Raw genomic sequence first — 18,239 nt, 5'->3', positions numbered from 1 at the left:
CTATTTTCAAGCCCATTTGCTTTTGGTTATCATTACGTCCATAACGGAGAAGTAAAAATATGCTTGGTCCTCATTACCTATCCACACTCCAAGACTACAAAAGAGGCTTAACCCAAAACTGACCCAGAGAGAAATGTCAGAGTGCCGTCTCTCAACACAGGGTCTACCGCATCCTTCGAGCTCCCCTCCAGCCTCTTTTGGGGCGTTTTTTCTTTTTCTCTCTAATGATTTGCCCGACTCACTGGAGGGAGCTCACCCTCGGCACCAACAGACGCACACAGGACCCAGCCCCCGGCGGGCGGAGCTTGCGGCCCGTCCCCCGGCAAAGCATCCAGCCCCGGGGCCGGGACGGGGCCGGGGGGCGGCGGGTTTCCCTCCGTGGTCCCGGCGCTGCTGCGGGCGGTGGCGGCGGCTGAGACGGGCGGATGGCGGCGGAGCTGGGCGCAGGGCTGCGCATCTTCCGCGATGTGAGTAGGCGGCAGCCTTGCCGGGACCCCCTGCATCATTCCCAAGCATCTGGGGATGGGGGTGTATTTATTGCTGTGGGTTTTTTTCTTTGCCTTTTTTTTTGTTGCGGAGCTACGATTTCCTCTCCTGTGTGGAAGGAAATGAAGCTGAGCAAGGCTATGGGTCTTTCCCTTTTCCCTTTTCCCTTTTCCCTTTTCCCTTTCCGTTTGCCTTTTCCTTTTTCCCTTCGCTTTCTCCTTCCTCTTTTCCTCCTGTGTTGGAGAGTGAGTTTGCTGCCAACAGTGTGTCTGTATCAGGAGAGCAGGTTTGCAATGAGGGAAGGTTCAGAGAGGCACTGGGTGAAAAAACCATCATTTGCCAAGCTGCATTGCTTGGCTTTTTACTTTATTTTTTTTTCTGGGCTTTCCACTAAGAGTATCTCACCCTGCAAAAGTGTGGAGTTTTTCCCACTGTGTCCTGCTAGAGCCTGATGGGTTTGAGGTGCTGAGTAGACCTGAAAGGGAAGCCTGGTGAGGGAGCAGCCCAGCATGTGCCCATCCTGCTCCTCCAGGTGCAGTGCTGGACCGTCAGCTCAGTCCCTCAAGATGCAGGTGCAATACTTGTTGTCTAAGCTTGTTTGGCACCGAGAGTTCCTTTGGACTAAGGCAAGCACTGCATAAAAGGCAAACTCCATCCCCAAAATCTCTAACGTATCTTCTGCATTTCTTGAGACTTGAAAATCTTCATACCTGCGTATCTACGTACCTTCATAGCACTCAAACACTACCACCAACTGTGATCTACTTCAGACCAACTCTTATATCAGAGTTAATCCACAGTATCTGCTAGAAAGGACATGTTGTGTATTAAAGCTTGTTTTCAGGATCCTCTATCTACATGTTTTATCCAATATGACCACATTAGCTGTAGATGTCCCTATTCATTGCAGGGGGGTTAGACTAGATGACCTTTAAGGTTCCCTTTCAATTCAGAAGAGTCTATGATTCTATGATTAACGTCCCCAGGTTGTTGCCCAAATTATTTCAAGCAAAATCAAAACCATGTCTGCTCATCTAATAATTTCTCTAGGCTTCATAAGAACTTCTTTAAATCTCTTCATCGAGTTACTGTTTCCATTTGAGTGCATAATGAAAATACAGCAGTCTTGATTTCTAGTGCAACCTCCTCCCTGCTTTTGTGTCAAAATACCTACCATACATCCAAACTATTTTAACATTTTTATATGGTGGTGGTAGTGTTATTTTCATTAAAAAGTATCTTTATGCAGATTTTTTTAGCCAGCTTTGACCCGTATCTTTGGGGCACCTCTAGTCAATTGATGCCCCTGACCCTACACATCTATAAGCCAAGATGGAATAAACAGCACTCTTGGTGATGTAGATGCCTTGCCCCAGGTGCAGTGTGCATCCCTACTGTAGCTGTACCACACATGAGGCTCTGCTGCTTGTGACAACGGCCATTTTAATCTGTTAGTAATGAACCTGCAAGGCGAGCAGCAGGACTTCAGCACTGCTGGCACCTTTGATATGCTTCTGGTGGTGGGCACCCATCGTTCCTTTGAATCGCCTGTAATTGGGCAAAACAAAGCTCAGTTCATCACTTTAGATCTCACAGTGCTGTCTTCAGACTTCACGAATCTGTCAATTTCCAGCTGAAAAAAAACCTGCAAAATCATTCAACTCTGTGACTTTCTTTGCCATCTCTGCATACATACAGTTACTAGCTATGGAGCATGATGCTTCAGTGGGCAGTATTAGCGGTAGGTGGGTAGTTGGACTAGATGACCTCAGAAGCTTTTCCAACATTAATGATTCCATGATTCTATGCCATTTTGGCTGATAGATACACTGACATGCATGCTGACTTTTCCTCCAGGTGACAAGAAAGGAAATAAGAGTGCTTGGCAGTGACATGGGAGAAAGACCAACAACAGTCTCCCAAAAGTCCAGTTCAACCTGCCAGGAATCCAAGACTTTATATTACCCATTAGGAACCATGGAAAAAGATTTTATTTTATTCCAACAATTCTCTGAATGCTCTTTCCTTTGCTCTGCTCTTAGCCAAAAGTTTTATGTTAGCATTAGGAGGAAATTTCCAGTTTAGAGTATAAACTTTAAAACCCCAAACAGTCCAATCCTCATACAGAAAACTAATTTATCTGGAAATACAAGGAGGGAGGGTGTCATCCTGATAAGCCTCCTTCATACTGCACACGATGTAAACTGACCCAGAGGAAAGTTCAGCTCAGAGGTCACAAACGAAATCCTGTTGTTGGTCACTGTTTTGTCATTTCTGCCCTGACACCATATGACAGAATTCAGCAACAAGGATGATCCAGCAGAACGTGGCAGCTGAATCCTCAGGTTTTTCATTTAGTTGCAGCACTATAAGCAGAGCACACTCCTGCCATTGGCAGCTAATCAGCAAAACCACCTCACCCTGAGAACAGGGACCTACCATAAACTGCTGATCGAGGAGTGGGCTGTGGTGGTGGTACCTGCACTGAGACCCCAGGTGAGATTCCACTGGTCTTCACTGGGGGCACCCGCTGGGGTCCTTCCACAGCCTTTGCATGTGGAGACCTTTCTTCCACCTCTGTTTCCTATCATCAGAGGAATCCTGAGATTTGCTTCCACTCAGCTGACACTGCTGCCTGCCACCCCCAGTCTGATCACTGTGTGCTCCCCAGCTCCTCTCCTGCTTCTCCCTCCACACACCCAGACCCCGAGTCTTTCTCTGCACCTCAGATGTTCAGAACACGCCCCAGCTGCCAACTGCCCTTGTTCTGCTTCTCTATACGGCTTCTCCCATCCCCAAGTCCATAAGCACAGCAGTTTTGTGGGATCAGGTTTTGTGCCTGAACATGATCCCTGTAAGCCATATATAAACTAGTAAATAAAGCTGGTTCCTAGGGGTTTGGTTTATGTGCATGCAGCACAGGAGGAGTTAAAGAAAGCAATTTTGCAAGAGAAGAATGGAGATACACTGAAGGCTTTTCAATTTTTATGCAGCATTCTGGAATGTGAATGTAGCACTTCAACTGTGAATGCCCATTAAATACAGCCTTATATGCTCTGAACTCGTATCAGAAAAGTAATTCCTTTCTCTCTTTTTTCATTTAGATACTGAGAAGAGCAGACAAGAATGGTAAGACCAGTCACCTGTTTCCCTCTTCCCTTTGGGAAAAATACTCATCACTGATACAGCCTTTAAATCATGCTTTAAACATCTTGATATGAAAACCAGCCATCTCTCACGCCATTTTATGTTTTCTACAGGTTTTGTGCAATGTGTATTGTTGTGCACTGATTCTCCCAATGGATTCCTTAAGAACAGATCTTTTGCTTTCACAATTTAGCATGTGTGTTTGATTTGCACTTCTGGTGTATGTGGGAGTTTTCATAATGACATTCTGTTCCCAAAAAGTTTTGATCTATTTGGTTCTAGCTTCATTTTATTACTTTTTTAAAACACTATAGGCTATATCCAGCAGTCAAATTTGCATTCCCTCCGTTTGTGTTTATGTGTTTGTTCTGTGTGTCAGTAGGCAGAATAAAACTTTAAATTCAACTTGTGCATTTATAACACAAAAGTGAGGTTTTTGAACCTTCATTATTGAAATTTTTCTCCTGGTGCTAAAGACAAATCTTCTTTCCACATATGTTGCTCCCCTGTTTGAATATAGGAAGTTGGACCATGTGAATCTTCACACATTTTGGCTATAGCAGGGGAAGGGCCTGGCCATAAAGGCCACAAGGTTCATCACAGGAGTTTTGGCTGGTGTACGTATTCATTGTTTTGGACCTGTCTTTAACTCCTTTTCTCATCTCTGAACTACTGTCCAATTTTGGTCAAATCACATTTTCATTTTGTGCCACTTTCCATAGGAAAATGATGTCACTGCCACAATGTGAGATTGAGTACTTCTGAGACTATGAAGTCATACTACTACATTACCATAATAGTACTTATGCTATCACACATTATTAGGTAACCAGAGCTAGATCACACAAGACAGGAAGAAAATACAGGCTCCCAATTACTTATCACTGTAATGCTAATGTATAAGAAGTAGGGAAACTAAGGTTCTTAGAAAAGCTCAGGCTGCACTTTGGCATTTTCCTGTAGCACTGAGCAGTGCCAGACCCACAGCTCAGACAGGCTTACCCCTGGCAGGTTACTCCCAGTCTGTCCTCAGAAAACAGATATCGTGCAGTTTTGATAAAGCTGACTCTGGTAAGTGAAGGCACAATGACCAGTGTTCTCAATGAAAGAGGAGAACTTCCAAGGAAGACCTGCTGGGCACTAAAGCAGCTCCTGTACATTTGGATGGTATAGCTGGGGACATTGGGTAGCCATTAGCTGTTGCTGGGAGGTCCACCTCTGGCAGTGTGTTTCTGCCCAAACTTGTGTGCAGCAACTGGTATTTCCCACTAAACTACAGCAGTCTCATTCAGAGAGCTCAGGGGCACAAAACCAGCCCAATGTAAGGTTTTTTTGTAGTGATTTTTTGTTATCTCCCTCAGCTCACCAAAGACTCTCAAGTGCAGTGATGAATCAAACTGAATCCGAACATGTGGGATGTGTGGGATGCTGGGAAAGGGATGAAAGAGGACCTTCACCAGCAGTGCCTTGCCAGCTTAGCTTCACACCAACTGCAGCATTGCCAGCAAACTGCTTGTGGCTTTTGGGAAGATGCTTATGTTTGCCCGAAGATTGGTACGAGACTGAGTGCATGGTACAGAGCAGCAGTCAGCATCCCTCTTGAGATCTGAATGTGACTGAGCATTATCCAGATGATTACTCAGTGACAGATTTTCTATTTCCTCTCCTAGTCAGCCCTGTAGCACTCGTCCATGGCCAGCTCCTGCTGAACGCCACTGTGGCCATCAAGAGCCCTTGGGGCTTCAAGTCTATGTCCCAACATCTGAATTCATTCTCTGTCCCAATCCTGTTGGATCCACAGCACTTTGATGGTGAGGAGGACTTCCAGTCCTCCCTCAAGTTACTCCCCAGTTTATTACTTACACTTTTCTATTAGAACAGAGGAAACTTCTCACAATCAGTGAAGAACTTGCTTGTTCCAGTAGCCACATGAGCCCTAGAGACTTTGGTCACTGGAGTTCACAGCTATACATGGATGCTTTACAGCATAGTACTGGAGGAATTGAGATCAAGCACTCCAGTTCTATTAATTTAAGTCTATAAACTGGAAGTGGTTTCATATGTGCTTAATTGTGTTTGCTCAACCATCAGTAGCCTGTGGGACTTCCACTTTGCTAATCTAGCAGAGGTTAGTGCTGAATTATTAAGGAGCAGATTTGTTTTAAGGCCATGATATTAAGTAACTGCTCTGAAATGTTACTGGAAATTTGAAGACATACCTAATATGTTTACACTGTTGTCAACACAGATCATTAGCTTTCATTAATGAATAGGATAGTGATAGGACCAGAGGGAATGGCTTCAAGCTACGGCAGGGGAGATTCAGGCTGGACATGAGGAAGTATTACTTTTCAGAAAGGGTGGTCAGGCACTGGAATGGACTGCCCAGGGAGGTGGTGGAGTCACCGAGCCTGGGGTTGTTCAAGGAAAGGCTGGATGTTGTGTTGAGGGACATGGTTTAGTAGGAGCTATTGGGAATAGGTGAATGGTTGGACTGGATGATCTTTTAGGTCTTTTCCAACCTTGGTGATTCTATGATTCTATAGGATAATTACATTTCCAGTCACCTTTCTGTGCTACAGAAACTGAGTGTTGGCTTACAGTAACAAATACCAAGTTGCTGTCCAGGATATCTGTTAAGCTCTTCCACACTTCTCTCAGAGCTGCCATAATAATTCTATGGGATTACAATACCCCCAATGCAACTAATTATAAAAACCCTACTTGTTGCTTGTTTGACAGCCATAAAACAATGCAATCAAAACGTTGGATCAAACTGAAAAATAGGCTACGATAAGAGAGGCTGTTCTTACTCTGAACTTAGGGATTGTTAACTTATGGCTTGCCTTAAGCAAAGGAAGGACTGTTTAAGAGCTACAGAGCTGAGAAATCCTGCTGAATTTCTGTTACTCATAGACATGACAGTTGTTTATGACAGATGGGTTTAAGTGAGAAACTACTTTATCAAAGTCATTCTCCTCATTTAAAAGAAGGCATATAAATTTTAATTATATTGTGGTGGCGGCTTCTTTCTCTGCCATCATTCTGTTGCCATTCCAATTCTGGAAATATCTACAATTTCAACAGGATGATCAGCTTCATAAATTCTATCTGTAGGTTGTATTTCATGACTGAGCAGCTCCACTCTGTATGGATCAGATAAACGCTTTTCCTGCAACTGAAAGAGTCATATGATTTTCTGAGAGAGGGAACTTGGCATGGAAAAGGAATATCACAGTTTGAAGAAATATATGATTCATAATATTGACAAAAGCAACAGAAAATCCTGAGGAATAAAAACAATTTCATAAAGGTGAGATGTTGCACATTGACCTACCTGGAAAGGAGAGGTTTTGGTTTTGCATGCCAAAATGAAGTTTTGGTCTGGTTTACTTTACAAAAAATCCCTGTGTTCAAAGTATTTGACACAGAACTTATTTTGAAAATTCCCAACTGAAAGTTCTTCATTTATTTCTTTTGCTACTTACAACATCAAACTCATGAAATTCCTCACAAAAAGTAAAATCTCCTCCCCACTTAGCAGGGGAGAAGTAAGATATGCAAACTGGAGATAATCTACTGAAGGCACAGCTCCTCATCTTGCAAGCGTAGCAGTTCTTTTGTCAAAGTCTTTCTGCTTTATCCTCTCAGGATTTTTCTTGAGGGGAGCATGGCTGCTTCAGGTCTATTCTCTATGGAGGTGGAAACAAATGGCTACAAGCATAGCAGCATGCTTGCCTGGCTACTGAGTCTCACAAGTTAAGAACCTGTGCTTGATGATGGGCTTGTTCCCTCCTAACCCTGGGATCAAACCCAAGCAGGAGTTAAGTAAAACTGTTCTAATACAGCTGGTTTGAAAAGGTGGTTTGTATGCAGATGCTGTCATTGATTTGGAAATACCAGTCAACTGTTATGAAAAAACACTGAGCACAAGCTTTGTCTCAGACATCTCTGAAGCTCCTAAGAGAGAGAGATTTGAAAACACTGATGGAAATGATTTCTGTAGGAGCAGAGACTTTCTGAATTCTGGATTCCCCACCCCACTCCCCAAATCCCTCAGATGCTCTGGGGCTGGGCCCTGCATTCCAGTGTCCATGAGTGGGTCCAACCCTGCTGCCAGGAGTAGGGCTGCCACCCACCAAAGGAGGCTGCCCAGGGCTCCAAACAACCTGACCTTGAACACATCAGGGATGAGGCATCCATAGCTCTCTGGGCAGCCAGTGCCAGCATCTCACCACTCTCTCAGTGAAAAATTTCCCCTTGACATTTAATCTAAATCTCCCTTCTTTTAGTTTAAGGCCATTCCCCCTTATCACTACCTGTGTAAAAAGTCATGCTGCAGTGAAAACAAACAGGGCTTGGCATAATCAGTAGACAAAAGGTAATCATAAACAGATATTAAGCATCACTTAATATTTGTATTTTTTCACATTTTCACATATTTATATTCTTTCACATTTCATAAGTTCCATTCCAGTGGATTTTAAGATTCCAAATTTTACTATTTCTATTAAAAAAAAAAAGGGCCGACTTTTAGATTCCAGCCTTCTTCCTATTTATCCTACTCTGCTGGAACCACACAGTTACATGTGCTTCTCCTGCACTAGATTCTATTGACTGAATCTACCTGATATGGCTCGAAATCATTATATCTGGTTATATCAACACTTGATGCAGATCAGAGTCATTGAAAGTACAGAATCTTTAAAGCTTCAGATTTAGTACTTTTTCTTACACATCCTCTTATGTCTGAAACCTGGAGGATATTGCTAGCCAGAAGTGAAAAATAGGGGACAGCAGGAACTGTTTGGTTGCCTTCAGGCCTTTGCCATCATCTCTGCAAGGTACACTGCTCCCCTGATCACCATAACCTCTGAAATTTATTATTCCACCAGCATTTCCTTTGTCTCATTCAGTCTAGGTGCCATAGGGCAACAAATTAAGTTTTTTCAAGTCTTTGAATCTGGTTCTATCTTCACCCCTTTCCTGCTTCCTCTGTGTATATTGCTGAGAAATGTCAGTATCTTTTAGCACTCAAGTGCTCTGATTCTAGCATCTCATCCATCCAGTAGTTATGGACTTGCAGTCTGGTTGGGCTGGCACAGTTCTATTGTCTGTGCTTTTGAATTCCCATCTAATCAGGTTGAATCCTGGGATCAGTTTTAGTTTTCCTTCCCTCAGCTCTTCTGATTGCAGTAAGCTATATGAGCCATCTGATACTGCTCCTGCTATGGAAACATTGGCTGGAAGCTCATCTGTGAAGCTTGTAGATTACCTTTGCTGCTGGAGGCCTATGCTGAATGAATAAAGGCAGTATCTGCTGGGAAGGGCTCACAGTCCTACCCAGAAGTGAAAAATAGGTGACAATGGGAACTGTTTGGTTGCCTTCAGACCTTTGCCATCACCTCTGCAAGGTACACTGCTCCCCTGATCACTATAACCTCTGTTGGCTTCAAACTCATCATTTGCCATTGTCTTTGGGAATGGAGAATCCAAATACATCAAAGGTACCTTGTTCTGTTTTGTTTTGTTTTGGTTTGGTTTTTTTTTTGTTTGTTTTTTTTAATTATTATTTTGTTTTGCTCACTGGGGTTATCTTTCAACTCAGAAAGAGAGTACAAATGTGGCTTTCTTTTGTCACTGTAGTCCTTTGAAGTCAATTAGACAGGATAGACAATTCGCAATGTCTCCTGGCTGCCCAGGGAGGTGGTGGAGTCGCATTCCTTGAAGGTGTTCAAGAAGCATTTAGATGTACTAAAGGACATGGTTTTGTGGGGAAATATTGGTGGTAGGTGGATGGTTGGACTGGATGATCTTGGAGGTCTTTTCCAACTTTGATGATTCTATGCTTCTATTGGTAGGAACATCTGCCAACATCCCCCTCTTGATGTCGTGAGTCAACATCATAAAATAGAAGGCTTTACTCTTGGAGCTACATAGGGAGATATATTTTATTGTTTATACTGCCAGTCAGGAACCTTTGGGCTCCAAGGAGGTTGGGGAACTATGCTTGTTTTTGAAGAAACTTCACAAATATGCAAGAGCAAGCGAGGCTTGCAAAACAGCTCCTGTGAGATAATGTTGCCAAGGCAAACACTGCTGAAGGCTGAAGGATTTGTCTGGTTTGTCCAAGGGATGTGCCTTTGGAAAAGTTTATCTTCCATGAATCACCCATCCCCTGTCACTTTGCCAGTGGCAAAGACTGAAGTATCTGTAACAGACGGTTCAGCTCTGCTGCTTTGGAGCTCCTAAACCAGACAGTATTTATCTGGAAGCTCTGCGGGCAGTGAACCATGCCTCCAGGGAGGGAGGACTGAGGATATGTGATGCAGTCTTTTAAATTAAGGCTCATGCTGGAAGCTGGGAAAGCAGTTGGCTAGGCAGAAGTCTTCAATTAAACAGTAAAAGGAACACTTGCTAGGGATTGGGCCTGAACTTCATCTGAGTACTCAAGAGGAACAGATCTACCCTGGCTGCCACTTACAGTAGCAAACAGTTACACTTATACCAAATGAGAGAAATGCCTCAAATAATCAAGTTGTTGTTTCAGTAAGTGTAGCTGCATGAAGTCTGTAAGTAACCAAATATGTTCAACGCTCCTTAGCTTTTGCCAGCAGCAACCTTACTGAAGTATCAGACTGGCTTTTAAAACTGTTACTGAAAATAACAGTGATGAATCAAAAGGCAGCCTCTGCTGTTAGATAATGAAATACAAAGCAAACAGCTGATGTGCCCAATCTGGCAGTTGGCAGTTCATTGATTTTGTGGATTGATGTAAAACCAATGATCCTCAAGAACAAAGATAAATAGGCAGATGTTTCAGGTTCTGTGTCACAGCCAGGCTGCTCTGTGAGTAAACACATATGCTTAATACAGGAAAGTTGCCAAAAATCACTGCTTCCTTGTGTGTGTGTGTAGCTCACATGAATCCCCTGCACAGCAGAGGCTAAAGTTGCAGAGGCAATTTAATTAAATGATAAATTCTGTCAGCATAAGCCAAAGAAAGCATAGCTGTGAAAAGCAGCTTGTTGGTATTTGTACTCTGCAACCAGTGCCAAATGGCAGATGTATTTAGATTCTCAATTAGGTAATCATGGCAGTTCTGTCAAAGGGAGTTGCCTATCTTCACCACTTCAACACACTTGTGCCATCTTGACTTAGATCTCTTATAGATCTTGCCTTTTCATTTTAATCATAATGATGATTATTGCCAGCTACAATCTGTCTTTTCAAATGGAACCTTTCAAAATGTTTTTGTTGAAACAGACACTCAATTTGTCCAATTTTGAATCCTCTTGAAGACAGCACATTTGAAGTCATATATACAAATCAAAGAAATTATGAAATAAGAGCAAGTAAGAGATTGAAGATATTCCCTAGCTCTGCTCTTCAAGTGAGCATGCTACTGCAGAGCTCATAGTTACAGGATTCAGACACTGCCTTTGTAATGGATGCTTCACTGCTGTAAAATTAGGCTGCAGTATTGTAAACTTGTTGGGTGTTAAGGGCATCTCAGCCCTTTGCTCTACAGTTGTTTTGTGTCCTATGAATGATAAGCTATGTTGGACTTTAGTCCATTTCAGAGGTCAGAATTTTCATTATTTTTTTCATTTAATTAATTCCCTCTCCTCAGCCTTGAATCATATTCTCAAGAAAAAAATAATCATGCTGTCTAATTAGAGGCCAAGTTAATAGACTCCAATGATCCCTGCATCCAAGAGTCTTACTTACAAGAATAAATGATTGCCTGATTCTGCTGCTTCAGTCAATGCAGTCATGGCCATCCTATGGGTGGGACAAGCTATCCAAACTATGACACATTTTATCAATTTCTGATTCTATTAATTAAAAGAATAGGAAAATCTGTTTATTAGAAAGTATCTGCAGCTTAGCACAATCAGTAGGATTTTTTAGACGTAAGGAAGTAGATGTAGATTAGATGTAAGGAAGTAGAAATACCATCCCTACTTCAGCAAAATAGTGTAGTATTCATTTAGAAATTAGAAATCCTTTAGAAATTGGTCAGGATTGTGCACAGTTTGACAAAAGGAGGGCAGAGCCTCAATTTAAAGTGCTAACATCCTGAAAACACCAACTATCCCCTTCTTAATACATCTCAGTGGTTTTGTCTCATGTAGACAAAGGCTTGCTATAATTTAAGTGAAATCAAGAAAATGACCTGCTAAATAATGCAGTAGAAGTTGTAACAAGGACTTTCCTCTTCAATCAGTGTACATGCTATTACTGTCCTTCTAAATTTAATCATATGAGACTTCTCCTTGCTTCCAGTTTCATCAGTCCTGAAGACACCTCCTAACTACAGGGAGATGTATCGATGATCAGGATTGACAAGATCATATTGGTGGTGATCGAGATCCATGTGGTTATGATTGTTCTTGTTCCAAACAAATGGTAGTAGTAGGTACTTAGACAATATAAAGTCAAATTTTTTATAGCTGAGCTCCACTATATGTTACATGATCAATTTGAATACCACCTTAATATTTGGCTGACCTCTGATATATGCTCAAAACAGTTTTCTCATTGCATATTTTTGGTGTCATCTCCAGACTAGTCACATGCTGTCAAATATAATACTTATTATTTTCTATACTGACCAAGAAGATGAACTGAAATTCTTTCCATTGGAAGAGGACATGGAGCTGGCTTCTTACTCACAGAATCACAGAATCATAGAATGGCCCGGGTTGGAATGGACCTCAAGGATCATGAATCTCCAACCCCCTGCCACATGCAGGGCCACCAACCTCCACATTTAATACTAGACCAGGCTGCCCAGGACCCCATGCAATGTGGCCTTGAACACTTCCAGGGACTGGGCATCCACAGCCTCTCTGGGCAGCTTTTTCACCACTCTCATACCACTCTCATAGTAAAGAATTTTTTTACTCCATAAAAGTCAAACATTTCTTTTTTCTTTTGTTAGTTCTATACCAAGCTTGGAGCTTCTTCTTTTTTTTTTTTTTTTTGAAAATGAAAATGCTGCAGGCCAGTGCAGTGTATTGATTAACATTGCTAGCCACACAGGAGACCCTACTGCTATTGAATTGTGCACTCCCTTTCATTCTCCTTCTTAAGAGGCAGGAAGCAGTAGAAAAGGAAAATAAATAGATAACTATAAATAGCTGGAGTAATCTTCACTGAACCTACATGTTCCTTCAAGAAATTATTGGTTTTGTAGTTTCCCGAGGTTTCTTTGCCCCAAGAGGCCACTGATATTCCATGCAGAGGTGAAGACATGGACATGGACCAAGCAGGAGGAAGGGTGGGGAGGATGGGAAGAAGACACAGTGAATGGGATCAAGGCAAGGACAAGAAGATTGTCTTGATGTGTTTGGCAGTAGAGACTTACAAATCCAAACTATCTTTTTTGAAAGATGAGAAGGAGGAAGATTAACAGAGCTGTCAGTCTAACTGAGAATTCTTGTACAACAGCTTATGCATTTTACATCATATTATTTACATGTCTTGAATATAAAGTTTCTACATTTACTTTGAAGAGGTCGTGGTTGGTGTTTTTTGTTAATAGCTTCCTCCTTTGTCGCATGGACTACATGAGCAGAACCATAAACAAAGCTGACACTTTCTTCTTATTTTCTTTTTTCAGATGATGGAAAACTGTCCTTTGATGAATTCAAAGCTTACTTTGCTGATGGAGTTCTGAGTGGAGAAGAACTGCATGAACTTTTTCACATGATTGATACACACAATACAGAGTAAGTGTCCCCTTCTTACACTCAAAGTGCTACTCCCTGCACCTGAGAATGGAAAAAGCCATCAGGGTGATTTTAAAGTCTAAGAAGAAGGCTTCTTTAGGAAAGCTAGACTGTCATTCTGCTCTAAGCTGTTCAGCTGCACTGTTTCTAAACTCTTTAGAAATATCTAAGTTCTGATGTATGTGATTTGCAGAGCAAATTTTCTATGCTTTCCTCTCATGTTAATAAGGAAATGAGGCTATGGCCTCCAGGATTTAATCCTCCAGGATTAAATATCAGTTTCTCCATTCTTTACCCCTCTTCACTGACTCATTACCTGAGACGAGTACTTGACCAGATGTTGAGCTGGGAAAAAAGTAACCAAAGCACTCATGAATAACAAAGGGCAGAAAAAGACATTCCATCTGGTGCTGGTTTGGGAACGGTACTGATGTCATCTCTTGGGCAATTTTGATGTCTTCATTATGACTGGGCTAAGCAAGACAACAGATTGGCAACATTGCTTATTGCTTTCAGCAGATCAAATATTATGCCACTGCATTCTCTCTAAAGCTGTTTTTTTTCCTTATGTATAGTGATTGAAGAAAAGAATGGTTTTCCTTTTTATTTACTTTCTGTCCATCTGCAGTTATTCACTACAGATCTCCCAGTTACTGCTAATCAGGATGGTATTATTAAGGTAGTGTTTTTTAAATTGAACTCTGTGTGTCTTAGTTGCAGCTGGGACGGACTTGCTTTCTTTAGAGTGTCTGGTATGATGCTGTAGTTCGGATCTAAGAGAAAAACAATGCTGATAACACACCGATATTTATAGTTGCAGGTATGTTGTGCAGTGTATGCAGTGCAGTATGCAATGTTGTGCAGTACCAAAGCAATTCTCAGTGAAGGGCCCAAGGATCTGGGAAGGAACAGAATTAGACAGCTGATGGAAGGAGTTTTGAAAGGGGTGAGAGTTCACCTTGCTCTCTTCCATTGCTCAGGGAGTGAACTGGGCATAGTTTGGGGGGGTGATGAGCAGTAGCTTGGCATCATTTGTTATAGACATTCATATATATATGTAATTATTTATCATGATTATTCACCTTTTCATTTTCTCTATCTTAGTATTTACTTTTATCTCAACCCACAAGTTCTGCTTTTTTTCCCTATTCTCTCCCCCATCCCATTAAGAAATGGGGGGAGGGAGCAAATGACCACATGGTGCTCAGCCACCTGCTGGCTTAAATCACAACACTGTAGTCAAGGAGGTTGCTTATTTCTCTAGCTGAGGGGTTGTGAAGACATGAGGCATGGGCTGTGGTCCCCCTTACAAGCAGTGAGCATGCAGTAAATCAGTACTGCTTTCCTTAGCTGCCTACAGTGAGACAGTGTGTATGAAGATGCTATAATGGCCCAGCTTCCTATGCTTGCCATAACAAAAATGAAGACAATGTAATAATATAACAGGAACTTACATCATTTAAACTCTACTGTGTCTCTGGGTTTATCTTTCTACAAGGAAACAAAATAAGTTCTTCCTGGCAGTAACCCTCCTATGTTTTTTTCTCCTTCACTTGTCAGTGCCACAGCACTGCATCCTTCCTTGTTCCCTTCATCCTCAGCTTCTGCTGCTCCTCCTCTGGTTCAAGCCAGCACGAAATGGAGGCATTGGCATCCTTATCCCAAGGCCATCCTAAAGCACCTAGTCTTAAAGGCTCTCACTAGTGGAATGCCACAAGCACAGAGAAGCAGCTTTCACTGATAGATCACTTACCTTAACAGACAGTATGGGAGGACAACAGGAGTTTTTTGTTTTACTGTAACACAGCTAAGGCTGTGGAACAAAGACGATGCAAATAGTCTGTCTATATGCCAGCAAAATGAGCCACACGCTCCTTGGAACACTGTGGGAATCTGATTATCAGATTATCCTTCACACAAGTTTTTTAGCCTTTATTAAAAGGTTCATGTTCCCTTATACGTGCTTGACAGTCAGTTTATGTTACCACCATTGTACATATATACCTTTGTTGGGCAAATATCCTTAGTAAGTGTGTGAGATCTTTAAAAAAGGATCTTAAGGATGTTCTATTTTTTTCTTTTCCTGGATGTTTTTTTTTTCTTTTTGTTTGTAAAGCTTTATTATTATTATTATTTGAAAAATATTTTTATTGTAGAAGTTGTATTAATTGCAATCTTTAGAGCTTTTCCTCTGTACTGGAGAACACACAGATCTGAAGAATATATAGTAAAATGAGAATAACGTTACGATTTTCCTCCTGGGAAATATGAGGCTTTGTCAAAGGCCACTGTTACTAGCTGACAGCAGGTTATACATGGCAGACATCAGAGAGGGATCATTCTCACTCTGAGAAAAGCTTGGCAAAAAGCATGGTACAAAAGTCACAAAGAGTACGTGCTGTGAAGGATCAGGTTTTCATCTCTCTCAGAGGACTGAACAGGTAGAAGACTCAGAAAAACCACTAAATCACTTTTTCCAACCAGAAGTGTATTTATTTGTTTGTTTATTTACTTATAACTTGTCACAGAGTAGAACCTAGCTGTAGATAATAAGAAAACATGCTTTAATTTAAAACAGCAATAAGAAGATTTTGAGTGTTTTTCCCGAAGTCTTTAACTGATAAAAGGCTTGATGCCTGACTTAGAGCTGGAAAGCACTCTATACTACTTGATATTTCTCTTTAATAAAGGGAAATACACTTTAAAGGCTTTCCTTAGCACCTTTTTGCTTTTCAAAACCTTGTCATAAGACAGCGAGACAGAGCATGCCAAATATCAGGTGGGTATAGCAAAGAGAAACATCTTGGGCAGTGTAATATGAATTCCTCATTAGGACGTTCCAGCAAAAATCACATGAAGCAGATATAATGAGGACAAAACTTTACTCACTGGCATTTGCAGAAAAGGGCAGATTATGTAAAATGTCTTAAATTAACCAGTTGGCTAAGAAAAGCAGCAAAATGCTCACTGAACCTTAGGAAGTTCTGTAATGTAAGAATTTGGAGAAACGTGCACATATTAAACAATCCTAAAACCATCTATTATGCTTTCATTCTCAAACAGTCCAAGGGAGTGAAGCAAAAATTGTTGTCTGTGCCTGAAATCACTGAGGAGTTTATGATTGATCACAGAGCTCTTGGAACGGGTCCAGAGGAGGACCACTAACACGATCAGAGGGCTGGAACACCTCTCCTATGAAGAAAGGTTGAGGGAATTGGGCTTGTTTAGCTTGGAGAAAAGAAGGCTCCGGGTAGACCTTGTTGTGGCCTTGAAAGGAACGTACAAATAGGAGGGAGAACGACTGTTTACATGGGTGGATAGTGATGGGACAAGGGGGAATGGTTTTAAACTGAAACAGGGGAGGTTTAGGTTAAATATTAGGAGAACAAGATGATCTTTGAGGTCATTTTCAACCCAGGCCATTCTGTGATTCTGTGATGTTATGTAAAGACTGAGGTTGTGCAGCGTTCTCATACTGTAGTGATTTATACTGCATGTAAATGCCAAGGACAGACAGGTAAGGGAATATGTCTTGATCTTCCCAAACATCTTCGGTGTACTTCAAAATTTCATTTTATCAGAAGAGCAGACTTAGGGTTGTTCCTGCCTGCATTAAATGTTTTAACTCTGCCAGCACTCAAAACCTCATTTTCTTTGTATGTTAGTTTTTGTGCTGTTATGTGCAGATCGAGCAAGTGGCCTCAGACTGATATTCATGGACCACAAGCTCAGGAAACCTGAATTTTCTTTGCACCTCAGCTACAGCAAACTTTCAAAAAGCAAAAAATAAAATTCAATGTATAAGAGACTTCCACTAGGTTAACACCTTGAAGGGAGCTAAATTAACCAGCTATTATAAAATTCCATTACTCAGATCCTAATGTCAATCTTGTGGAAGAAGAGAATTAGAAAGGTATTATTATTTTTTTTTTAAACCAAGACAAACTAACGTAATGTACCTATTACAAAGCAGACAGACTATGGAAGACCACTAAAATGAGCAGTATGGTATTAGGATGGTTGAACTGGATGGTCTTAGTGGTCTTTTCCAGCCTTAATTTTTAAATATTTCTGGTGTTATTTCTTCTTGCTCTTTTGTTTCTTGACCCTTTTGAATCACACGGCAGTGCATAACCAACCCAAATACCTAGATATTTCTCCTATAGTTGCATATAATTGGTAAAATAAGTGGTATTTTTTTATTGCAGATGTGGTATTTCAAGCACTTTAATAAGCAAGGAATCACAGAACTGTTTGAATTGGAAGGGACCCTTAAAGGTCACCTAGTTTGATTCTCCTGCAATGGAACAGGAAAAACAGCTTTTGTCACAAAATTTAGTGATGAGCCTGTCTACATATCCTAAGACAAAAGAAAAGAATGCAGGAAGTTACACTGCCTTTTTATATAGATCTTAAAGAACAAACTGTACCATCAGCATGACTTCCAGACAGTCTGTATCAATCTCTATTGTATTTCCCAGAGGTGTCATTCGCCTACATCTCAGCTACTTCTCTGTAGACAGCTCTTTACCCAAAGGTATGCCCTGTGTTAGTTGTGGATGTTGTAGCTGCAGTCCTTGTGTAAGAGAATGCTGAATGCTATCAGTTTTTCAAAAGTGAAATTTTACCATAAACATTTTTTAAGTCAATCCTTTAAAAGATGATAATGGCAAAATATATATATACAATGCCATGTTTCTCTATATATTCTTTGCCAGCATTTGCAAACATCTGTGGTGTGACTGGATCACTTGCTAAAGGCATATTTATCATGATCTCTAAATGTTTGTCCATAGGATTAGTTCTATCTAAAAAGTAAAAATAAGATAAGTAGACATAAAGTCAGGCATAATTTCCATATCTTTAGAT

The 18,239-nt window shown here is 41.2% G+C and overlaps 1 protein-coding gene across 1 annotated transcript in view; it reads left to right on the top strand.

The window, feature by feature from the left end:
• The first annotated feature begins 298 nt into the window (after positions 1-298).
• Positions 299-18,239, top strand: part of NECAB1 (N-terminal EF-hand calcium binding protein 1) — a 56,937-nt gene continuing 38,996 nt past the window's right edge. The window contains exons 1-3 of the mRNA XM_048939626.1: positions 299-467; positions 3,591-3,615; positions 13,262-13,370. Coding sequence (XP_048795583.1) covers positions 426-467; positions 3,591-3,615; positions 13,262-13,370 — 176 coding nt within the window. The 5' untranslated portion in view covers positions 299-425. The remainder of the gene's footprint in view (positions 468-3,590; positions 3,616-13,261; positions 13,371-18,239) is intronic.

The sequence above is a fragment of the Lagopus muta genome, chromosome 3, assembly GCF_023343835.1.
Source record: "Lagopus muta isolate bLagMut1 chromosome 3, bLagMut1 primary, whole genome shotgun sequence".
Classification (NCBI taxonomy): domain Eukaryota; kingdom Metazoa; phylum Chordata; class Aves; order Galliformes; family Phasianidae; genus Lagopus; species Lagopus muta.
Note: the sequence above shows the minus strand (reverse complement) of the source record. Positions and strands in the feature narration are given on the sequence as shown.